This window comes from Amblyraja radiata, chromosome 25, assembly GCF_010909765.2.
Source record: "Amblyraja radiata isolate CabotCenter1 chromosome 25, sAmbRad1.1.pri, whole genome shotgun sequence".
Taxonomy (NCBI): Eukaryota; Metazoa; Chordata; class Chondrichthyes; order Rajiformes; family Rajidae; genus Amblyraja; species Amblyraja radiata.
Genome location: NC_045980.1, coordinates 5330243 through 5355738, shown reverse-complemented (window position 1 = coordinate 5355738; position 25496 = coordinate 5330243). Strand labels below are relative to the sequence as shown.

General features: G+C 44.1%; 1 protein-coding gene across 1 annotated transcript in view; it reads left to right on the top strand.

Annotated features, from left to right (window-relative positions):
• Positions 1-25496, top strand: part of ksr2 (kinase suppressor of ras 2) — a 393381-nt gene that overhangs the window by 74903 nt on the left and 292982 nt on the right. The window contains exon 2 of the mRNA XM_033043111.1: positions 18449-18589. Coding sequence (XP_032899002.1) covers positions 18449-18589 — 141 coding nt within the window. The remainder of the gene's footprint in view (positions 1-18448; positions 18590-25496) is intronic.

The window sequence follows — 25496 nt, the reverse complement described above, 5'->3', positions numbered from 1 at the left end:
TGCAATGGCAGAGTGTTCCATAATGTCGGAGCAGCAACAGAGAAGGCTCTATCCCCTCTGAGCTTCCGCTTAGACCTCGGTTCCTCCAGGAGCAGCTGATCAGCTGACCTGAGGCACCGGGCAGGAGCGTAGGGATGAAGCAGCTCAGAGAGGTAAGGCGGGGCGAGACCATTTAAAGATTTAAAAACAAATAAAAGAATCTTAAAATGAACTCGAAAGTACACCGGGAGCCAGTGGAGGGAGGCCAGAATTGGCGTTATGTGCTCCCTCTTTCGAGTTCCAGTTAAAAGGCGAGCAGCAGCATTCTGAACCAACTGGAGACGAGCCAGGGAAGATCGAGTAACTCCAAAATAGAGTGCGTTACAGTAATCCAGCCTAGATGTGATGAAGGCATTGATTACTGTTTCAAAATGCTGCCGCTCAAGAATGGGCTTCACCTTTGCCAGCTGTCTTAAATGAAAGAAGCTGGACTTTACTACCGCGCCTATTTGATGATCTAATTTAAAATCACTATCCATCTTAAAACCCAAGTTTAAAACTGTTGGCTTCACATACAGTGCCAGGGGACCCAAGTCAACAGGGGGAGGTTCACGGCAGCCTTTGGGACCAAACACTATCACCTCTGTCTTCTTTTCATTAAAACCTAGAAAGTTTAGGGCCATCCAGGATTTAATGTCATCAAGACATAACAGAAGTGATTTGACAGAGAAAGCATCTTCCTTCCTCAGCGGCATATATAGTTGGCTATCATCAGCATAACAATGAAAAGAGATGCCATGCTTTCTAAGAATGGAACCCAGAGGAAGTAAGTACAGTGAGAAAAGCAGGGGCCCTAAAATTGAGCCCTGTGGAACCCCATATGACAGAGGAGCGGAGGAGGATTCAAAACCAGCAAGGCTTACACACATAGTTCTGTCTGCCAGATAAGACCTGAACCATTCCAGGGCACTGCCACAAATGCCCACTAGGTGCTGTAACGGAGATACTAAGATACCATGGTCCACTGTATCAAAGGATCACTGGATTTTAGAAAAAAACGTTACCCTGTATGGCTGTGATTTTTGGCCATCTTACTCACAGTCCTCCTAAGCTGAGCCAGCCCCGAGGATTTTTCCCATAGATGAAAAATAAAAAAGTTATGAGTGTTTAAAAAAACCTTGAGATCAGCTGATTGGTCCTCTCGCCTGTCAATCACCACAATGAAGGTAAAGCCCTTTCCGGGGGGGGGGGGGGGGGAGGGCAGGACTATAAAACCCCAGATGCCTGGACATGAGCCAGTCACTCTGCAAGATCGTGAGGGAGAGGCCACGACTGTCATTCTAAGCTGTGAATCAACTGAACTGTGAGTCTGCAATGTACTTGCAATAAATGATTTGTTAGCCCTTAATGACAATGCTATGAGTTGTTTGGCCTGCTGCCCTGCCTTTGCTTGAAACTGCAATGCTTTATTAGGTCCGACTGTGTTTGGAAGAAATAAATGCTTTATTAAGTCCGACTATGTTTAGTCCAAAAGTCCCACTCATTTCGTGACTTCCACTTAGTGAACAGGTCGCGTTGATTGCGTAATATCTGGTGAATGCAGAGATCGCACTGTTTGCGTAATTTCCAGTAAGTGCAGGCGTCACGCTGATTGCGGAAGTGCCGCTGACTGCAGAAGCCCCACAATGGATAGGCTGCGCTCAGCTGTGTGAGTGGATTCAAGAAAGTTTGCTGTCATATATATGGTGTGTGAGTGTGTATGTGAGTGTATGTGTGTGTGAGTGTGTGAATCTGTGTGAGTGAGTGAGTCTGTGAGTGAGTCTGTGAGTGAGTCTAAGTGTGAGTATGTGTGTGAGTGTGTGTGAATGTATGAGTGTGTGTGTGTGTGTCTGAGTGTGGGTGTGTCTGAGTGTGGGTGTGTCTGAGTGTGTGTGAGTCTGAGTGTGTGTGAGTGTGAGTCTGTGAGTGTGTGTGTGTGAGGTGGAGGGTGTGCATGTGTGTGTATATTGAAATTGGTGGAGAGGTGGAATATTGCATTGGGGGACCAGCCCTCCCTTGTGAAGCTGGGACACAATGGATCCCACTTAGTCTAGTATGTAATAAAGGAGGTGGGGATGTGAACTGTCCTTTCAGTATCAGCGCAAAGATCAGCATAGCATGTGTTGTAATTACTTTACTGTATATTTGACTCGCTAACTGCAAAGCTAAACAAGATGACAGTTCAGTTAATTTCAACAGAGGGCTTTGGTCAATTGAGAATCATTGTAAAAGTTACAGTGGATTCCCAGTTTCACTGTTCATTATTCCAATTATTCCCAAGTTTCACGGGGAATAATTGGAATAATCAGAAACAATTGGTTGTTGAATATCAAAATTATTGCTGTGGATGGGTCATTAATTGGAAAAAAGCAAAAACATAAGCTGCTGCACACCAGTTTCTATTCACAAGTAGTGTACCACTGTTATTTACGTAGGAGACCAGATTATTTTTGTTTACATCTATTTTTTCAGTTCTATATAATATTGATTTATTACTGCTACAGAGAGTTGTAGGTAATAATTGTACATGGTAATTAGTATCCCCTCTATTCTGTATGTTTTGTAGAATTTCTCCTGCAGCAGTGACCTTTTCTGTTTATGATTTGTTTTATCCAAAATCAATGTATTATGTCTGTATTTTAGGGTTAGGGTTGGGCTGAAAATAGAAACTGCAAATGAACTGTACTCTGTTTCACACTCCAAATGTAAATTATCCAATTGTCTGCTATTTACATTTTAGTTGGATTGAGGTCCATTTGGTACAGAAGAATTTAAAATGTAATTTAGATTCTAATTCTATATTCTTAGACTAACAAAGATATATTAATAAATCGGACTTCTATTTCATAAATTCAATTCAAATTGTAAAGTAGGTTTCTAATTTTACTTGCATAGGTTCTATTTTGTTTATGTTTCATTCCCAGTTTAAATATGACAAATGTGTATTTCTTTTGGTGAAACTGGGGATAAAAAAAATTAAAGTATCATCTGAAGTGACTTTGTTTTCAACTTAACAGTAGAATTACATGTATTGCTAGCCATGGGTTAATGGTTGAGCAGCACATATTTGTGGGCTTTAAGAAATGTTCCTCTTGTATAGTGTCATCTGGCTCTTGTACCACGAGTTAAGAGCAAATGATGACTTTTGAAGGTGTTCATTCAAGATAAAATGATTTTTTATAAATTGTAGATAACAAATTAGTAATGCACTTTTAAAGCATTGCATTATTATAGTTTTATTCATGGCTTGTAAATTGCATTCTGAAACAAGATGCATTCATTTTTTCCTTCCAAATTGGGATTAAAAAAAAAAATGTTGTCCTTTAAAATGTATCAGATAATGTTGTGAACGATCATTACTGAAGAAAGTAAAGCTATATCCTCATAATGGGAATTTACTGTGAATTGAGCAAGAAATTAATACATTAAATGGATTAGCAATGGGAATTTGATTAAGTCAAGTATTCAGTACGATGTTGGATGAAGGTGATATAATTTAAATTAAATGGTTATAGTAGATACAAGTAAATGTATAAATAATTGAAGTAGTTAATGAGATCCAAGAAGATAAAATGTAAGTACCTACGTTTTTGGTAAAATAATGGGACTAGTGCCTGTTAACTCTTTTCTATGTTGGAACTTCAGGATGCTTCAGATGATGGTTACTGGTGGGTGTAGATGATTAAATAACGGTTGCTATATGCCAAGATGAGAATTTCCTGGAGCACATTTCCAGGCAGGGCAACCTGCATAAATACTTGTAAAGGAAATATTTGGAGAACAATGGGGAATAAATACACGAGTTAAAACTGAGCAGACGGCTCTTTTAAAGACAGTGGTCCAAATCGTCAACCACATTTTATCACTCTATAATTCTAAGATGTATTAAGCTAACATCCTGCTTAGAAAATTATCCACTTTCGTAGAGGTGAAGAAGGTATTTGGTGCCACCTAGTGGAATGTAAGAAATATTTTATTTGGATTTAAATTACATTTTAAATTCAATTTGACCATGGTTGGAGTATATTGGAGCCACATGCTTTAAGTGAAGGAAAACACCAGCTGATCTTTCTGAACTGAGTGGTTTGTTTGCTTATTGAAATCTCAATTGCTTTTATACCAACACTGTGTGTCCCATCCAAATTAGGTACAGTGCATTTTTAGTGTAAATTTATGGCCAGTTTGTTCCTCAGAGCACTGCTCTGTTAATTCTGTTCAAGCACTTCAGATGAAATTTAGATGCTCCAAGGACATTTTGGATCAATAATTCACCAGCTTGTATATTTTGAATGTATGCAATTTGTGCTCTGCAATCTTTGTGAAATAGCAATTTTTTCTCAGGGTATTTTATGTAACAATGATACTGAATTACAAAGCCTGAACAGGACCACAAAAAAACCTTTCCTGTGTTTCTTCAATGATAGCATGAGATCATTTCATTGCACAGCCGAATGGTGACCTCGTTTCATATTTTATGTGAACGATGACACTCAGATTATCACTTAAGATTAATGAAGTGAATGTAAATGATTGATGTTTACAAATATACAGGACAAGATGTTAAAAGTCCAAAGGGCCAAATATCAACTTACTCCCGATGGTTATGGGAGCCTTCTGCACTCGCCTATGCTCCTCCGATGTTGAGAAAGGCTAGGCAGACACGTCATTGGGGTTATCAAGTGGGTACCTACTTTCAAGTGGGCACCTATGTTTGTACATATATGTGCAGTGTTGTTAGCAGATTGGATAAGCTAGTAGCACAGCGATCGGACCACGTGGGCCCGATGCACCTGCCAAACAACTGCGCTGCCGCTGACCAGAATGACAACCAAAGACCAGAACGCGCCCCGGTAGACCCGACGTGCCCCACAGGCCTCCCAGGGGCCTAAGGTGAAGCCGGGTGGCAATGCCTGTCTGAGCCGAAGGAGCCTCAGCGGTGGCGGCAGCAGGAGTCTCGGCAGCAGCAGCGGGTGCCTCGGCTACGGTGGGAGCCTCGGCAGCAACGTGGGCCTCGGTGGCAGTGGGGCCTCGCGGTCGATGAACGTGAGGGGGAAGGGGAATACAATGGGGATCGGGCGTGGGGGGGGGGGCACTCCGGTTTAGAATCCTCTGCCTCGGGGATAAGTCTGTGTTTGTTTGTTCCGTTAGGGCACTGTGCACATGGCCGCCAGCCAACAGTCGCTTGGCTTTTTCTTTGTGTCTTCACTTTAGATTTTGGGTTTTTGTGTCCCTTCATTGTGTGTTGTGACTGTCGGCAGACCAATTCCCCTCCAGGGATGAATAAAGTTTTATCGTATGTTTTGGCAGATCCCTGTGTCTCTTTGTGTTCCTCTATTTATTTAACAATGCCTTGGCTAAAGATCTCTTAATTTTAAATGAGAATTCCCCGTATTCTGTACTTCCTCACCAGGGTAAGCATTATTCCTGCATCCATCCTGTTTATCTCTGCATGAGTTCGTTTTCATTGACTTGTGTAGAAGGACATCAGGAGCCCATTGAACAATCTGTCACCATTTTAAAAAATACTCTGCTTTTCGTTTTCATCTATTTTTTCTCATTATATTGCATCAGCCAAGTTCTCGCCCACTCGTTTAGAATATCCTCGTTCTCAACAACACTGGTCCTCAGCACATGAATGCTGAAGACAAGGCTGAAGTGTTCACAACCGTATTAGTTCAGGAGTGTCAAATACTGTAGATGATCCATTTCAGCTTCCTCCTGCGATTGCCACCATCTCAGATGCCAGTCTTCAGCTAATTTGATTTATAGAATATGATATTAAGCATTAGCTGAGAGCATATCTCAGCTATAATATTGAAGACCTTTTTCCTGAAATAGAGGTACTTCCAGCCAATGTGTTATACACTGTGAAGAAGAGTCTTGACCAGAAACGTCACCCATTCCTTCCCTCCAGAGATGGTGCCTGTCGCGCTGTGTTACTCCACCTTTTTGTGTCTATCTTCAATTAAAGCACTGACATTTATTCAACACAAAGAACATTTCCAACAATATGAAGTTATCCACACCTGCATGTAGCAAGACCTGGACAATATTCAGGCATGGCAGATAAATAGTGTACAACAATCATGCCACAAAACCATCAAGAAGTGACCATCTCCAATAAGAGAATGATCAAATGACTACCCTTGACAGCCAATGTCATTACCAATGCTAAATCTCTTACCATCAAACATATGGGAATTCCCATTGGCTAGGAAGTCAACAATACTGTGGGAGTATCATCAGCAGAAGGGCTGTAGGGGCAAAGGCAGTTATTCCTCCTTGGACTTTTTTTAATAAGCAAATAGCAGCATGCAACAGCATTATTGTTTTGTCAACAAATTTTGTCCTATTATCTCTGGTTTGGGATTGTAACTTTAACGAAAAACCTTTTATAGAGTGGATTTCGTTTCATTGCTGTTGAAAATTTGATTGAAAAATGTTATTTTTAGGGGTATAAACATTTTTGCAGATGCAAGAAATTGAAAATCATATAAATTATGAACACATGAAAAAAATGTACTTTTAATATTTTTGATAGGTTCTCATACTTTCTCATAGTGTATTGAATGTCCTACTTTTACATGTATGTTGCATCCTGGGAATTAATTTGAGGTAAAATATACACATGCTCCATTGTAATATTCTGTCCCAGTCATTTTGAAAAGAATAACGTAAATATATATATATTTTTTATTGAAGAGCTGGCTGCGTATCCATGTTGTAGGAAAGATATTGTCAAGCTTTGAACGGGTTCAGAAAAGATTTACGAGGATGTTGCCAGGTCTAGAGGGTGCGAGCTATAGGGAGAGGTTGAGTAGGCTGGATCTCTATTCCATTGAGCGCAGGAGGATGAGGGGTGATCTTATAGAGGTGTACAAAATCATGAGAGGAATAAATCGGGTAGATGCCCAGTCTCTTGCCCAAAGTAGGGGAATTGACCAGAGGACATAGGTTCAAGGTGAAGTGGAAAAGATTTAATAGGAATCCGAGGGGTAACTTTTTCACACAAAGGGTGGTGGGTGTATTGAACAAGCTGCCAGAAGAGGTAGTTGAGGCTGGGATTATCCCATCATTTAAGAAGCAGTTAGACTGGTACATGGATAGGACAGGTTTTGAGGGATATGGACCAAGCGCAGGTAAATGGGACTCGTGTAGCTGGGACATTGTTGATCGGTGTGGGCAAGTTGGGCTGAAGGGCGTGTTTCCACACTGTATCATTCTATGACTTTATGACTAGTATTGGACATGTGGTGTAATGGGAATTTAAAGGCTATAAAGGGAACTAGCAATAGGCTGGGTTGGTTGGAAACAGACAAATCAAGCGGGACCGAAGGAATTGTGAATTCCTTTCTCCCTGATTCCCTTCCTCTCAAGAATATTAGACTTTTCCAAAACTGAGATGCAGCCACCTGTAACGCCTCTTCCCAATGCTCCATAATCTCCTTGTCAGTTTTCCAAGATTTTGTGATTTTTGCTTCTCAGGCTTCAATTCAGCTGTTTATGATTTTGTGATAGCTGTAAAGATCAATTCACTATTTAGATTTTGCATATGGAGATCCCTACTGTCAAGTAACACATCTTGTAGGCATTTCTATCAAATAATATTTTTGTCACATGTTTTCTTTTGCACTTTTCTTCCACAGTTAAACTTAAAAATGTATTTACTTGCCATTGATTTAGTTAAATTATGATGTTCTGAGCTTTGTTAGCTATATTTCAAAGATGGGTAAATATCTTGTTCGTGCCTGACTGTGCCATTCAACCTGGGGGCTTCTCCCTTCACCAGATTTTTTTATTAAGCTTAGGGGTCTGTTTCCTAATCAAGACCTAGTAGTGCTCAGACATGGCGATCCTCGATGCTCACCGGGCCTGGAATATTTAACAGTGAACTGCCGTCCCTGCTACCTGCTGCGGGAATTGATCCCACCATCCTGACAGCAGTCTACATTCCTCCCCATGCTGATGTCAAGCTTGCTCTGAATGAATTGTACTCCGCTAGCAATAGCTTTGAGATCAAACACCCCAAAGCCCCGGTCATTGTCACCAGGGGCTTCAATAAGCCAATCTCAAGAGTGTACTAATAAATTATTATCAACATGTCTCTTGTCCCACCGGGCAACAGAACATCCTCAACCACTGGTACACGTCCATAAAAAAACACTTATCGCTCCATTCCCGACCACATTTCTGTAAATCTGATCATCCAGCTGTACTTCTACTTCAGGCCAACAAACAGAAACTGAAGTGGGACAATCCAGTACAAAAAGTTGTTCAGTGCTGATCTACGGAAACAGATGACATCCGATGCAACTGCTTTGAGTCAATAGACTGGTCCATATTCTGGGAATCTGCGGCCATCCTGAATGAGTACACCGCTGCTGTGACAGACTTCATCAGAAAGTGCACAGAGGAATGTGTACCAAAGAAGACAATCCGAGTGTGCCCAAACTGGAAACCATGCATTAACCCTGAGGTCCATTTCCAAGTTAAGGCCAAGACAGCAACGTAATAATAATAATAATACATTTTATTTTCGGGCGCCTTTCAAATCTCAAGGACACCTTACAAAGATTAACAGAAGAGAAAAAAACATATAATCGGAGAAAAATAAATAATAAGGACATCATCAATATACAAATTAAAGATAGAAATCGCTCCAAAGACACAAAATCAAAAAAAATCAAAAAACACAATGTGAAGAGAGAGCAGCGGCAGCTAAAGCGCGCCAGCGTCCACTCTCTCTTCCGACAGCCATCTTGGACACAGACTAACATCGTAACTACACACAGAAAAATCATCCCCCCACAATGGTTACCACTGGGGGAAGGCACAATGTCCAGTCCCCAACCCCAGTTCTCCCAGAAGTCAGGCCTATTTGAGGCCACTGCTATTGCCTCTACAGAGGCCCGATGTTCCTGGCCGTTCTGGCCGGGTGGAGTTGCCCCGGCGTCGGGAGAGTCCTCACAGCGGCTGGGCCACCTGGAACGGCCGCTTCCTAGCAGGGGATTGTTGGCTTCCGAAGCCGACAGGGACGGACCGGGTTGGAGCTCCCAGGCTCCCGATGTTAATGTCAGCGCCGCCCGCTCCGCAGACCCGCAGCCCGGAGGTGTTGATCTCGGCGGTTATATCTCACCGGAGCTCCAGCGCGTCAATCCAGGGCGGCGACCCAGGCAAGGCATCGCCCGCTCCGCACCACGATAGCGCTCCAGCGCTGTGCCGCCACCGAAGCCGAGGTGCTGGGCGGTCCCCGCCAGGATACGGCGCTCCAAGCCCGCTGGTAGGCCACGAGGACGGGTCGACGGGCAGCCCGGAGAAAAAGCTGCCTCACCGACCAGGTAGGGACCTAGAAGTAAGATTACCTCCTTCCCCCCACATTAAGAAGTCCATTTCTCCTACAAACGAAAGACAAGACTTACTAAAAACTGGAAAAAAAATGGATGAAACGGACGGCTGCTGGTTAGCAGCCGTTCCCCAAGATGGCTCCTCCTCCGAGTCAAAGTCAAGTTAAGTCAAGTCAAACAAACCCGAACGGTACAGGAAATGTTATTATGATCTTCGCAACGTCATCAGGAATTCCAAGAAACAATGTTGCGACAAATTTGTGTGCCAGCATAACCGCTCAAACACCGTCAACTGTGGTGAAGCTGGAAAACTATAACGGGCTACCAGGCAAAGTCAGGCAGCATCGCTGGTGATAGTGTGCCCTTCCCTGATGAACTGAATGAATTCTCTGCTTGCTTTGAGCAGAAGGCCAATAAAGTGATGACATTCATTACGACAGACTTGAGTGTGCCTGTTTCCACAGTCACTGTTGCAGAAGGAAGATCAGTCTTCCAGAGGATGAACTCACGAAAGGCAACTGACCCAGATGGAGCTCCTGGATGCGTCCTTAGGACCTGCATGGACCAACTGGCGGGAGTATTGACGGACATCTTTAACCTCGCCTTACTATTTTCTGCTGTACCCACATGCCTTAAGAAGACATGATGTGTTATCGGCTCCCTACAGAAGTCGTTATACACTCACGACTGTGCAGCCTAGTACCAATCCAACTCAGTCACAAGTTTGCAGACGACACCACCATAGTGGGGCAGATATCAAATAATAATGAGACTGAGTATAGAAAGGATATTGAGAACCTTATAACTTGGTGCAAACACACCAACCTCTCTCTCAATGTCAGCAAGCCAAAGGAGATAATGATTGACTGCAGGAAGATAAGCACGACACATACCCCGATCTACATTGAGGGTGCCGATGCAGAGACGATCGAAAGATTTGGATTCCTAGGAATGAATATCACCAGCAATTTGCCCAGGACCAGCCACATCGAAGCTATGGCCAGAACTCGCTGGGGTTTAGAAGGGGGGGGGGGGGGGGAAGGGGGGGGGGGGGGGGGGGGAAGGGGGGGAGGATCTCATTGGAACTTACTGAATAGTGAAAGGCCTGGATGGAGTGGTTGTGGAAAGGATTTTTCCACTGGTGAGGGAGTCTAGGACCAGAAAGCATTGCCTCAGAATAAAACAATGTACCTTTAGAATGGAGATAAGGAGGAATTTATTTTGTCAAAGGGTGGTGAATCTGGAAGCCATTGTCACAGACGGCTGTGGAGGCCAAGTGATTGGGTATTTTTTAAATGGAGGTTGACAGATTATTGATTAGTAGGGTTGTCGAAGGTTATGGGGAGAAGGCAGGAGAATGGGGTTGAGAGGGAAAGATAGAACAGCCATGATTGAATGGTGTAGTAGACTTGATGGGCTGAATGGCTTAATTCTACCCCAATGACATGAACAAATGTCTTACCATTGTGATATAAAGTAGTAATATAATGCCTAATTACATTTTATTTGAGCTTCAAACATATTGTGAGCTTCATTTTTGAATGAACATTTTTTTAAATCCACCTTTTAATTAAAGAGAACCACGTTCTAAGCTTACCACCGCTCAGCGATACATCCCCAGATAATTCTGCATTGCATATTTATATAAATTTAAAGTATAGCCCTGAAAAAGGGAACATTTAATTAACATCTTTACTTTTAACAACCTCATATGTTTCATTGAAGGTAGACACAAAATGCTGGAAACTCAGTGGGCTGCGGGACCAGCAGCATCTCGAGACCCTTCTTCACACTCCTTCATATTTTTAATTGAGTTTATACCATTTACTGAATCAATAATTTCACTCTTATGTTGTTATTTTATATTGCTAGTTTACGATCTTTGCTGCTTTCTAATACTGAAGTACTCACATAATTCTCTTTAATGGCTAATGCCCATTGCACGAGCCTCCCTGTATTTATTATAGTGAACACTTTATATGGTATACCCTCAGCCATTTGGCATCCATGTGGAATGGGGGTAGGGTGGGGTGGGGGGTACTTGCATGAATATGTCAGATGTATGAGCAAAACTTTACTGTACATCACACCTCAGTATTCACCCAAGCACAAAGTTTTAAGTAAATTGCTGCACTATGTGTCATCTTTTAAATAATGGTTTTACACAGCAAGTCTATATTTTAAGGCTAAACTGTAATACAGTGAAAAAAATCAAATGCATCACTGTACCCACAATAAAGTGCAGGTCCTCAAAGATGGCCATAAGGTCACAAGTGATTGGAGCAGAATTAAACCATTCGGCCCATCAAGTCTACTCCACCATTCAATCATGGCTGATCTATCTCTCCCTCCTAACCCCATTCTCCTGCCTGCTCCCCATGTTGATACCTGTACTAATCAAGAATCAATCTATCTCTGCCTTAGTGTTGCTGCTTATCAGCCTTCAACTGCGATGCCTTTACATGTAAACGTAAATAAACTAAAAACATCTTATTTTGCATACCACTTTTGAGCTAATTTGCATTTAAAAAAAATTTGTGTCGGTATGCATAGACTTTTACACACACTCAGATCGGGCTAGGCTACCGCTTAAACCAAAAACACTTCCAAATGTGAAAAACGCTAATGCAATTTATTTGCTGTGTTTCATCTGATGAAATGGCATTTCATGGTTTATGAAATTTCTTAATATTCCAAGAAATCTTTGTAGATTTTATTAGAATTCTGAATGTATAAATACCAAATAAAGGAGAGTTTACTGTACCTCAAAATTAACTGGGAATAATTCAATATGACTGAAATGTATCCATGCAATCATTCGCAATTTACAAGTATATTTAGTGTGTAGGAAGGAACTGCAGATGCTGGTTTAAGCCAAAGATAGACACAAAAAGCTGGAGTAACTCAGCGGGGCAGACAGCATCTCTGTCTGACAAATCTGAAGAGGGGTCTTGACCCGAAACGTCACCTATTCCTTTTCTCCGGAGATGCTGTCTGACCCGCTGAGTTACTCCAGCTTTTTGTCTATAAAGTGTATAAATAGTATTAATAGTTCCTTTTACGTTACCTTGCTTACATTTCTAATCTATTTTTATTTTATCACAGAAACTCCAATTAAACGGAATGCTCAGATGTTTTCAGTTGCAAGACAGTTTTCTCACATTGTTATCAAATGATTTATTAGTAGTCTTCAATTGCACTTCTAGCTATTTCATCCTGAGGCACGTCTTGTTAGTATTTTCAGTCATGGTTCAAGAACCCAGTCATACATGAATCTGACAAACATTTCTATCCAACAAACAAGGGGTGTAAAATAAAAAGACATCAATATTGGAATAACATTAGCAGACTTCAGGACCTTTCCTTACATTGATTAAGTAGTCACTTAATAATGACTGTCTTCATGTTTTAGTAATGAGCCTGTCCCCACATATGCGACTTTTTTCAGCGACTGCCGGCACCCGTCATAGGTCGTTGCAGTTCGCCGTAAATCCAGCGGCGACCAGAACAAGGTACGACTCTTTGGGCGACTACTCACAACCATACAGGCTTCACCGCGACATGTCGCCAGGGTGTCGCCTCTCTGGTCATGAGTAGTCTCCTCAGTCGCCCAAAGAGTTGTAGCGTCTTTCTGGTCACTGCTGGATTTTCGCTGACCTGCAACGACCTATGATGGGTACCGGAAGTCGCCGAAAAAGTCGCGTCAGTGGGACAGGCCCATAAGAGTGGTCAGTCCGACCAAGAGCAGGCCAGGGGTGACTTTGAAATGTAGTGTGGATGACAGGTGGGGATACAGTTGCTCATATCCTGTATTGAATGCCGTATCCTGTTAGCCCGCAGGCGCATTGAGGCCGTACGCAGCTGCATCGAGGCCTCTCATTTAAATGGAAAGTCATCTACAATTAAAATATTACCACAGGGTGCTCATTTTTGGGACCCAGACAGCTGAATCTTTGTGGATTGAGTCCTATGCAATAATTGAACAGAATAAAATCCAATTTCAGAGACACTTTATTCACACTATCCTGCCAGACACAAGAATCAACATTTTGTGGTTAGCAACATGCCCTGCGGGCTTTCCATTGACCCCAGAAATAAGTTGAAATTTATTTTGGATGCATTAGGAGAGAACTTGCAGAGGTTGATTGAAAGAGTCTGTTTGTAGGTAATGGAATGGTTGGCAAGTGGGAGGTTTTCATAAGTGAGCAAGAGTACAAGGGGAGTATGTTCCTTTTATTGCGAAGGGCAAGACTGGCAAGTGTAAGGAACCCTGGTTGATAAGAGATGCTGAGGCTCTGGTCAGGAAAAAGGAGGCATGTGTTAGGTTTAGGCAGTCCCTTCTTGAGTATGAAAATCCCTTGAGTTCAAGAAGTGTAGGGGTATTCTTAAGATTGTAATCAGATGCAAAAAAAGGGCATGAAATAGAGCTGGCAGGCAATTTAGTTTTGAAATTCTATGTTGAAACAGGCCCTTCAGCCCACCAAGTCCGCATTAACTAACGTACAGAAAGTACCCGAGGTAAGGATTGAACCTGAATCTCTGGCGCTGTAAAGGGCCTGTCCCACCAGCATGCGATAGCATGCGTCTAGCGCGACCAAACGTGGTCGCTTGAGGCATACGGCCTCGCGGGGCCGGTCTCACTTCGATCGGCGGAGGCGTATGGAGTTGTGCGGGGCTAGTCCCGACATCGCGCGGGGCTCCGAAAATCCTGCACTGTTCGAAAATCCTGTCGGCCCGCATCCGCATCGAGGCTGTACGCAGCATCTTGACATCGTACGCCTAGCACGTGACGTTGCGCGATGACGTCACCGCCCGGCGTGCCGTTGCTTTATGATGTCACCGCCCGATGCCGTGCGACGTCCAAATTCAGTCAGCCCGCCTCCTGCCCAGCTGATTGGTGAGTTTGATGTCGGGACCAGCCCCGCACAACTCCATACGCCTCCGTGGTACGAATTGGGACCAGCCCCGCGCGGCCGTACGCCTCAAGCGACCACGTTTAGTCACACTAGACGCATGCTATCGCATGCTGGTGGGACAGGCCCTTAAGGCTGCAACATTACCTCTGTGTTTCACCTGACTCTGCGCCACTGTGCCACCCTCTTGAGATGTAAAGAAAAATCCCAAAATATTCTTCAGGTATATTAAAAGTAAAAGGGTGGCAATGGAAAGAATAGGACACCTTATGCCGTCTTTGTGTAGAGCCACAAGAGATGTGTGAGATGTTAAATGAATACTTCCCAACAGTTTTTACTGAGAAAAGGGCCTTAAGAGTTGTGATGTCATAAATCATATGTGAATTACCAAATGGAAGGATAGGTTGTTTTAAAATACATTAAGGTGGATAACCTTTAAAGAGGTCACCATCAGGATTGAAGAGGGCAGGGCAGTGGGCATTACAGTCTATACAGACTTTAGCAAGGCCTTTGACATGGTCCTGCATGGTAGGTAATTCTTGAAGGTTAAATCGCATAGAATCCAAATTGAGCTAGCCAATTGGATTAGCAAATGGACTTGGAGTAAGAAGTCAAAAGATAGATAGACACAAAATGCTGGAGTAACTCAGTGGAACAGGCAGCATCTCTGGAGAAGCAATGGGCGACGTTTCGGGTCGAGACCCTTCTACAATCAAAAGGTAGTTCTGAAATTTGTTTTTTTTCTAATTGGAGGCCAGTGATCAATTGGATGCCACGGAGGTTAGTGCTAGGTTTGCTGCTGTTTATTTTGGATATATAATGACAATCTAGTTAACATTGTTAGTAAATTTGCAGATAACACCAAAATTGGTGGCATAGTAGACAGCGAGGAAGGTTATCTAAGCTACAGCAAGATCTAGATCTGTTGGGATTGTGGGGCAAGGAATGGCAAATGGAATTTAACTCTAACTAGTGTGAGGCATTGTATTTTGGAATGTCAGACCAGGGCAGGGCTGACAGTAAATGGTAGAGCCCTGGGGAGTGATGCAGAAAAGGGAGATCTGGAAATACATTTCCATGGTTCCCTAAAAGTGTTGAATCAGTTGGACAGTGTGATGAAGAAGGCGTTTGGCACGCTTGGGAAGGTACTGACTACAAAAGTTGGGACATCATGATGCAACTGTACAAATTGTTGGTGAGATCACACTTGAGTACATTTCTGTTCTCCCAGCTACGATGTCAATCAGTTGGAGAGGGTGCAGAAGAGATTCAACGGGATGTTATCTGGGCTTGTGGGATTGAATGATAGGGAGAGGTTGGATAGGCTGGGACTGGGACTTAGCGCTTAGGAGGCTGAGGTGTACAAGATCACGAGGGGCAGGTGAATGCTGATAGTCTTCTACCCAGGATAGAGATTTCAAAAGGTAGAGAGAGCTTAGGCTCAAGGTGAGAGGGAGAGAATTCAGAGGGGTCTCAGGGGCATATTTTTCACATAGGGTAGTCCATATCTGGAATGAATTACCAGAGGAAAGTAGAAGTCGAAACAATGACAACTTTTAGTAGACAATTGCAGGGCTCTCGCTTAACTTTTTTTCCCTGTTGCAGCCGGGCAACCTTGGCAGCTTTTTAGGTTGCCAAATGACAGTTTAGGTGGTCATTTAAGACGGCTTGCATGACGCGTGCGATAATGTGCTCGGACGAAGTGCGTAGTTACCAGTCGGAATTATACTCAAAGAAGCATTCACATATTATTTCTGCTTCAAATAAAGTCACAAACTAAACATTCACCAATCAAGACATGATATACCTCACAATGACATGCAGCAAAATTATAAGACAGTATCTCAACTCTTTTTACACATTGCAATTAATGCAATTTCTATTAGTTCTTTCCACTTCCAAACAAAAATGTGGTTGGATTATTCAGCGTATGATCAACCTGTGTCAATAAATCCTGGACCTTGGTAACATATATGCGTACGTATAGTTGTGAATGTTGCTCATTAAATAACTACAGTACTGATACTCCATATTAAGAGCATTGATTTGCCGTTAAAATGAATTATGTAATAACGTGTCAACGGTAGCAGTGACAATCGCACACTGCGGTTTTAATGTTTCACGTGTTCACAATTTAATTAATCCATCTTTATAGATTAAAACAAATATTAACATTGGGAATTGAAACACATTTGATTGCATTCTGTTATCAAACATAGTCAATGTTCGCTCTGAAGACATTTCCAGGACAATAGGGTCAGGGAGGGGGGTGTGTGTGAATCAGTGCGGGGTGGATAGATGGCGGGGGGGGAGGGGGATTAGAAGGTAGTCGGTGCAGAATGGATGGATTGAGGCAGGTGAATTAGTACGTGTTGGTTGGAGTAGGTAAAATTGTGAGGGGAGAGCACGGGGGATGTCAGTGATGTTGAATGGGGGGGTTCAGTACGGGATGGATGGGGATAGACAAAAGTGCTGGAGAAACTTAGCAGGTGAGGCAGCATCTATGGAGCGAAGGAAATAGGCAACGTTTCGGGTCGAGACCCTTCTTCAGACTGTTCCCTCCCATTGTTCTTGAATGGGAGGATCAGTACAGGATGGATGGGGGGGGGGGTGAGATCAGCGCAGGATGAATGGGGTGGGGTTCAGTACAGTGTGGATCAGAGGGTCTGTGCAGGATTAATGGGGGGAAGGTGCAGGGTGAATGAGGGGAAGGTGCAGGGTAAATAGAGGGTGGGTCAGTACAGGATGAATGCGTGGATTAGTACAGGATGGATGGGGGTTCAGTACAGGATGGATGGAGGAGAAGTGCAGGATGGATGGGAAAGGGGTAAGTACAGGGTGAATTGGGATGGATGGGGGGGTGGCAGGAGAATCAATGCGAGGTGGATAGGGTGATCAGCGCAGGATGGGGAGATGGGGAGGGAAACACAGGGGATGTCAGTGAGGACTGAATAGAGGCGGGAATGGGGATCAGTGCTGGATGTAGAGGAGGGGTCCCAGGATAAGGGGGGGTGGTGGAGGGGGCGTACAAGAGAGAGAGAGAGAGAGAGAAGGGGGGTGAGGTGGGGAGGAAGGAGGGTCAGCGCTCCTCGCTGCCTTGGCCGTTGGGAACTCCTCGCCTCCGCCTCCCTCCTCCGCCAGCCAACAGCAAGGTGCGGGGCCCTTCAGCCACAGGATCTATGGTGCAGCTGCTTCAGAAAATGTCGGAGTGAATGACGGGTCCCGCACAGCGGCTCCATCTCCTCCTCCTCCATGATAGCGGCCGCTGCTTGCAAACCTGCTAATGGCGATAACCGCTTTAAAAACAAACCCTCCCACACGCCGAGGCCTCCCTCCTCCCGGCCTCGGCGTGCAGGAGGGTTTGTTTTGAAAGTGCGCCGTAAGCGGGTTTGCAAGCAGCGGCCCTTATCAGGGCGGGCGGGGGGCGGGAGGAGGAGATGGAGCCGCTGTTCGGGACCCGTCATTCGCTGCGACCCTTCGTCACCACGCACCTAGTATATTTCCCACGCAATATAGTCGTCACCGCCGACACAAAACGTTGTGTTCCTTTTCTCCAGAGATGCTGCCTGACCCGCGGAGTTACTCCAGTTTTTTATGTCTATCTTCGGTACAAACCAGGATCTGGTTTCCAAGCCGGGCAAAATGACTCGGTGTTTAGGTTGCCCGGCGGCGCTTTGAGTGGTCAATGGCACCCGGGCAACTGCTAATTTCGAGCCGTGCAATTGGACAGATATATGGATAAAATGGATTAGTGGTATATGGCCAAATGCAGGCAGATGCAACTAGCGCAGTATCTTTGAATCTCTGGCGAATTGGAGTGATCCATCGAGCTGGATCTTTCAGGTGCACTGGAAGGAATCCTTCTGGGAAAAACAAAAACAAACCGTCACTGAGCAAACTCACACACATGCCCTTTAGTTTTTGAAATACAATGTTGTCAACTCCCGATGGGATTGGGTGTGGGCTTGTGAGGGCTGTTGGAGATTGCTAGTAATCTCCAAAAGAAATCAAGGCTGTGACAAACTAATGCATTTGTTGCAATCACTATTAACTGATAAAAAACAAGTCTTAATTGCAATTTAATTGTCTTTGGTTTGTTAAATATTTTTGTAAAATAAGTATTCTTAAATCAATTCACTGTTATTTTCTAACAGCTTTTTCTTCTCTCTTTAGGGTAAACTTGTGAAGTACTTCAGCCGTCAGCTTTCCTGTAAACGTAATGTTTCTCTGCAAGAACGGAGTGCTGAGTTAGAGGGATTTCCCCACCTCGTTCATTGGTTTCGGATTGTAAATATTCGCAAGGAAGTGATAGAGGTAACTTTGGCATTAATGCTCTTAAACCATTATTTCGGAATAACTGATAATGTTGTTAGAAAGATGCGTTGTTTGAAATAGCTGAGGATTGATTGGTTTTAAGGGCCTGTCCCACTTCCACGACCTTTTTTACTCATGGACATTTTTCATCAGGCTAGAAAAACGCCCCGACCTACTTGATGCCACGACTAGCATCACAACCAACCTACAACCTCGTAACGACCATGCTGCGAGTATGAGTCAAAGGCAAACTCGGCAGAGGTCGTGATTTAGGTTGTGAAAGTGGGACAGACCCTTTAATCATCTTAATTTTGTTTTATCATTTAGAGTAATTTCACCAAATGTATATATTTTCTATATCACTTTATTTGCGAGGGTCTGTTTAACACCGTTGAATTAAATAGCAAATTATGTATGATGTGCAGCAAATTAAAAAATGAATACAGAAAGTATGAAGGTTGCTTGCTCCAGAGCTACTTCTCACTTTGTACCCTCTCCTGTTCTAATGGGAATAATTCAGTTTGTGGTCAAGATTACTAGGGGAAGGGGTATTCTGGATTTGGTATTGTGTAACAAACCAACTTTGATTAGGGGGCGCAAGATAAATTAAACCCTAGGAGGTGGTGACCGTCTATCATATATATATATATATATATATATATCTCTCTCTCTCTCTCTCTCTCTCTCTCTCCCTCCTCCTCCTCCTCCATCTTCCCTCTCTCCCTCTTTCTCTCACTCTCTGCCCCTCTCTCCCCCTTCCTCTCCCTCTCTCCCTCTCTCCCTCTCTCCCTCACCCCTCTCTCCCTCTCTCCCTCTCTCTCTACCTCTCTCTCTCCCTCTCTCTCTCATTCCCTTCCTCTCTCCCTCCCTCTCTCCCTCTCTCTCCCTCTCTCTTCCTCTCTCCCTTCTCCGCGTCCCTCTCTCCTTCCCTCTCACTTCCTCTCTCCTCCGTCCCTCTCTCTCTCTCCCCTCGCTCTCCTCTCTCTCCGTCCTCTCCCTCTCGCTGGTCCCGTCTCAGGCTCCCTCCCTCCCTCTCCTCCCCTCTCTCTTTCCCTCGTCCTCTATTCTCTCCCTCTCGTCTTCCTCTCTCCCTCTCCCTCTCCCTACTCTCCTCTACCTCTACTCCCTCTCTTCCCCCCCCCCCCCCCCCCAGAATGAGGCGTCAATTCTGTTTTATCCTCCATACCTTTCTTTCCCTGGCTGTTGTAATACCTTATTCTCTCACCATGGTGGCAGTCATGGGCTATCCTCCTGGTTTGACTGTTACTCTAATGTCTGGAAAACTCACAAGAAAATTGCATTGCGAATGGTGATTTTTATTTTCCTTTACTGTTCATCATGGTTACCATGTCTTTGCATGCTACCTCTCCTAAACCCATGCGGGTGTGGAATCTGTGTTATTGCATCAGCCATTCAGGAAGAGACACAAAATATCCTCCGGCAGTTTGTTCCATATATCCACCACTCTCTATGTAGAAAATGTTGCCCCTCGGGTTCCTGTTGAATCGTTCCCCTCTTACCTTAAACCTATGTTCTCTGATGCTTCTATAATGTCCCCCCTCCCCTCCAATCCCATGACCTGATCCAGGTCATCTCTCGTTTTGCCTTTTCCCTTCACTCACAAATGAAGCTATCTCACAAAGAAGTTTAGAAAGGTATGTGGATAGGAAAGGTTTGGGGGTATATGGGCCAGGCTCAGGCCAGCTAACATGATCATGCAAATTGGTCAGCATAGACAGGTTGGTCCACAGGGCCTGTTTTCATGATGCAAACCTCTATACCTCTTTGACAAATTGCTCTGAGGTTTTTACTGTCCTATCTTCCACAAACCACAGCCTTTGACCCTACCTTGGTTTCTATCTGCAATCTAGCTCTTGAGAAAAAAAAAAGCCTTTGTGAAAACCACTATAGGCCACATATTGTGCATTAGTACTGCTGCAGGAAACTGTTCCCTCTATTATTCCCCTACTTCATTCCCATTCAGTGCTTAACTACTTAAGGTACTGGCCTAGAAATTTGTGGAACCTCTTATTAAACCCACATTTTGGTGATGTTATCTTCATATTTTGCTCACCCACACAAAGCCAGGAGTTAAAATGAATTAATTCCTAATAACTAACAAATCAGTACAGTTATGTTTGGTTTATTTTCTAATTTTATGTAATCCAGTACACACTTTCCTAATCTAAAATGTGTACATATTACATTATCCAGCAGAGGGCGATATTAAACTGAAAGTTGCAATGTATCAGATTTGGACCAGGAAGTCCTGATTTAGTTCTGAAAGTTGAACGTTGAACAGGCCAGCACACGAACAGGTCAAACATGATGCAAAATTGACCAAATCGGTTCTGTTTGCACATGATCCATTTCCTTCCATCCCCTGCAGATTCATATGCCTATCTGAAACACCACAATCAAATCTGCGTCCTTTACCATCCATGGAAGCATGAGCCAGGCACCTTTACCCTGTGCATTAAATAACTTGCCCCACAATTCTCCTTTAAATTTTACCCCTCCCACCTTAAGCTATGCCCACTGGTGGGAGAAACCCTTACATAATTTTATAAACTTCTAGCAAGTTTTTCTTCAGCCTAAAAAACTTCAGAGAAAACAGTCCACGTTTGTTCAACCTCCTGAGAACTAATATCGTCTACTCTAGTCAATATCCTGGTAAATCTCTTCTGCACCCTCTTCAAGCGAGCACTTAACCGGGGCTGCATACAATAGTCGCAGTACAGCCTAATCAATGTTTTGTAAAGCTGTAACATGACTTCCTGACTCTTATACTTAATGCCCCAACTGATGAAGGCAAGCATTCCATACACCACCTTTACCGTTCTGTTTAAATGTGATGCTACTTTCAGGGAGCTATGGATTTGGACTTTCTGTACAGTAGTACTGTTAAGTATCTTGCTGTATCCTTTGAAAGCCTTCACTGTCCGCAACACTATCAATATTGGTGTCGCCTGCAAACTTATTCACCAACCCATAGTCATTTATATATATCACAAAGAGCAGAGGATCCCAGCACCAATATCTTTGGAGTAGCACTGGTAATTAATATCCTTCCACCACTACCCTCTCCTACAATACTGGCACAATACACAACTCAAAGCTGGTTTTGTGGTCCTCAGTTTCTAGCTCTTCTGACTTTCTCTGAAACTGCTCTGTTTTCACATTAACAAATATAGGTAAACAGACCAATCAGTTCCTCAAGTACATTCTGCCATTTAGCTTGGTTAACACTAACCTTAACCTCGGTTCCATTACCTACCTGAGCTGCATGTCCCTTGATAACATAACTAGCGCACGTCCAGGCAACTCATTTGTGAAAACTGTGATAATCCAGGTATGCACACCCTTTTGGTGAGAATCTTGCACATTTCTACAACTGCTAATGTTGGAAAATGCTTCCTGACTTCTTTACCAAATTACCTAGTATTATTTCAAGATTATATTTCCATGTCAGACACAAAATGCTGTAGTATCTCAGCGATAGGCAGCACCTCTGGAGAGAAGGAATAGGTGACATTTTAGGCCGAGACCCTTCTTCAGACTAGAGTCAGGGGAAAAGGGATAAGTGAGCTATGGACAGTGATGTAGAGAGATGTAGAACAAATGAATTAAAGTTATGCAAAGAAGTAACGATGATAAATGAAACAGACCATTGTCAGCTGTTTGCTAGCTAAGAATGAGAAGCTGGGGCTACTTGGGCGGGGGAGGGTGGAGAGAGTGGGAATGCAGGGGTTACTTGAAGTTGGAGAAATCAATATTCATACCACTGGGTTGTAAGCTGCCCAAGCGAAATAAGAGATGCTGTTCCACCAATTTACAATTAGCCTCACTCTGACAATGGAGGAGGCCGAGCACAGAAAGATCAGTGTGGGAATGGGTAGGGGAATTAAAGTATTTGGCTACCGGGAGATCAGGTAGGTCCAGGCAGACTGAGCGAAGGTGTTCAGCAAAACGATCGCCCAGTCTACGTTTGGTCTCACTGATGTATTGTGCCCATATCTCGAACAACGGATACAGTAGATGAGGTTGCAGGAAGTGCAAGTGAACCTCGGCCTAACCTGAAAGGCTTGTCAGAGTCCCTGGATAGAGTCGAGGGAGGAGGTATAGGGACAGGTGTTGCATCGCCGGTGGTTGCCGGGGAAGGTTGCTGGGGATTTCATTTTGCAGAACAAACGTAGACTGGGCGATCGTTTCGCTGAACACCTTCCCTCAGTCCGCCTGGACCTACCTGATCTCCCGGTTGCTAAACACTTTAATTCCCCTTCCCATTCCCACAGACCTTTCTGTCCTGCGTCTCCTCCATTGTCAGAGTGAGGCTAAACGCAAAATTGGAGGAACTGCATCCCATGTGTCGCTTGGGCAGCTTGCAACCCAGTGGGAAAATCATTGATTTCTCTAACTTCAAGTAACCCCTGCATTCCCTCTCTCTCCATCCCTCCCTCACCCGTTGCACCAGCTTCTCGTTCTCACCTGGGAAGCAGCTAACAATGGCCTGTTTCCTTTATCATCGTTACTTTTTTGCATATCTTAGAAACATCGGACATAGAAAAACAGGTGCAGGAGTAGGTCATTCGGCCCTTCAAGCCATCACCGCCATTGAATATGATCATGGCTGATCTTCTAAAATAGGTTCCCCATTCCTGCTTTTCCCCATGTCCCTTGATTCCTTCAGCCCTAAGAGCTAAATCTAACACTCTCTTTCATTCATTTGTTCTACATCTCTCTATATCACTGTCTATACCTCTCTTTTCCCTTTCCTCTGACTCTAGTCTGAAGAAGGGTCTCGACCTGAAACGTCACCTATTCCTTCTCTCCAGAGACGCTGCCTGTCCCGCTGAGTTACTCCAGCATTTTGTGTCTATCTTCGGGTTAAACAAGCATCTGCAGTTCCACCCTGTGCATTATATTCCCATGTTCTTGACTTCCAAATGGTCCTAGAGTCATACAGCATGGAAACAGGCCCTTCTGTCCAACCATCCAGTTATCAGTTTAGTTTTTTGTCCTGTGCACTGAGGTATAGTGAAAAGTTTTTGTTGTATGCTGCCCAAGATGCCCAATATGCCCATCTACACTAGTCCCACCTCCCCACATATGGATCATATCCCTCTAAACCTTTCCTATCCATGTACCTGTCCAAATGTTTTTTGAATTTTGTTATAGTATCTGTTTCAACTACCTCCTCTGGCAGCTCATTCTGCATATACACCACCCACAGACTCCTAGTTAATCTTTTCCATCTCACCTTGAACCTGTGTTCTCTGGTTCATGATTCTCCTACTCTAGGTGAATGCGCAGAGTCTTTTATCCAATCTATTGTCCTCGTGATCTTAGACACCTCTGTAAGATTACCCCTCATCCTCCTTCGCTCCCAAGAAATAAAGGCTTAGCCTGCCCAACCCCTCCGTATAGCTCAGGGCCTCAAATTCTGACAACATCCTCGTATACCTGTTCGGCATTCTTTCTAGCTTGAAGAGTCCATTCAAAAAATTGGATCATTTTATCAAATCCTTACAGCACATTAAATATTAATCAAAATATTCCCTCATGGGTCTGTCCCACTTAGGCGATTATTTGAGCGACTACAGGCGACTGCGGCGACAGTGGCAACAATTCTTGTTGACGTAGGTTGTCGCCAGATGTCGTAGGTGAATTCTATTAAAACTAGTCCCTGGCAGTTGCCTAACGAGTCACTTAAGTGGGACAGGCCCTTCAACCTTCAATACCAAAGTTTAAACATGATAATGGCATTTTGTTAGCATATGTCTTTGATATTTTCGGGTAGGTTGATATAAAAGTAATAAGTTATGTGGAAAAATGTTCCAAGGTGCTGCATGGCACAGACAGAAACAGCTGCTAAATTACAGATGACAATAATGGATAGGATGAAGAAAGATTGGTCTCAGTGGTGGACTTTCGATATGGTCTTAACAGAAGAGTGTAGTATGTGGTTAAGGAGAGGAATTCAAAGTGTGAATCATTGAGCAAATGTAAGTTCCACCAACAAATGCTGGACATAAACAATCAGTTGAGGGTTGAGTCACTAGTGTTGATGTAAAAAGAGGGGAATTATCAACATCCCCTAGTCAACTGAAGGCCCTGTCCCACTTACGTGTCCATGGCATGCAAATTACGCGACCTCGTCGTCTCGTTGAGGCGCACGGGCATTGTGTGGCCGCGCGGGACCGGTCCCACTGAGAAGCGCGGAGGGGTATGGAGTTGTGCGCGGTATCGCGCGGCACTACGAAATTTTGTAGCGATCTAAATCTTCGCGCGCCACCGGCCTGTCGCGTAACTGACGGCCAAAGTGGGACAGGCCCAAGACCCTGGCGCGGCGCATCGTCTCACCTCCAACAGCAGCAGAAGCAGGCAAACGATCGCCGAGCTCGGCCTGGGGCTCACGCCCGTTGCGGTCCGGATCCGCCCCCACTTCTACTCCCAGAGCGGGGCCAAGAAATTTGAAGATAGACACAAAATGCTGGAGTAACTCAGCGGGACCGGCAGCATCTCTGGAGAGAAGCAATGGATGACGTTTCGGGTCAAGACCCTTCTTTCAGACTGAAGAAGAGTCTCAACACGAAATGTCACCCATTCCTGCTCTCCAGAGATGCTGCCGGGCCTGCTGAGTTACTCCTTTTGTGTCCATCTTCAAATGACGTCAGGCGCTCCAGACGACTGTGCGGGCGCATGAATACGCGCGCGACCTTCTCGGGACCGCCGTGCGTCAACGCGACCACGAGGTCGCGTAATTAGCGTGTCAAGGACACGTAAGTGGGACGGGCTTTAGCCCAATGCAGGCATTAAAGGACAGAAGAGATGTGATGTTCGATGTGAAAATAGATAGCTTTAGTGTACCTGGGCAAGTTTGATTTTTGTTTTACAGTAAGCTGCT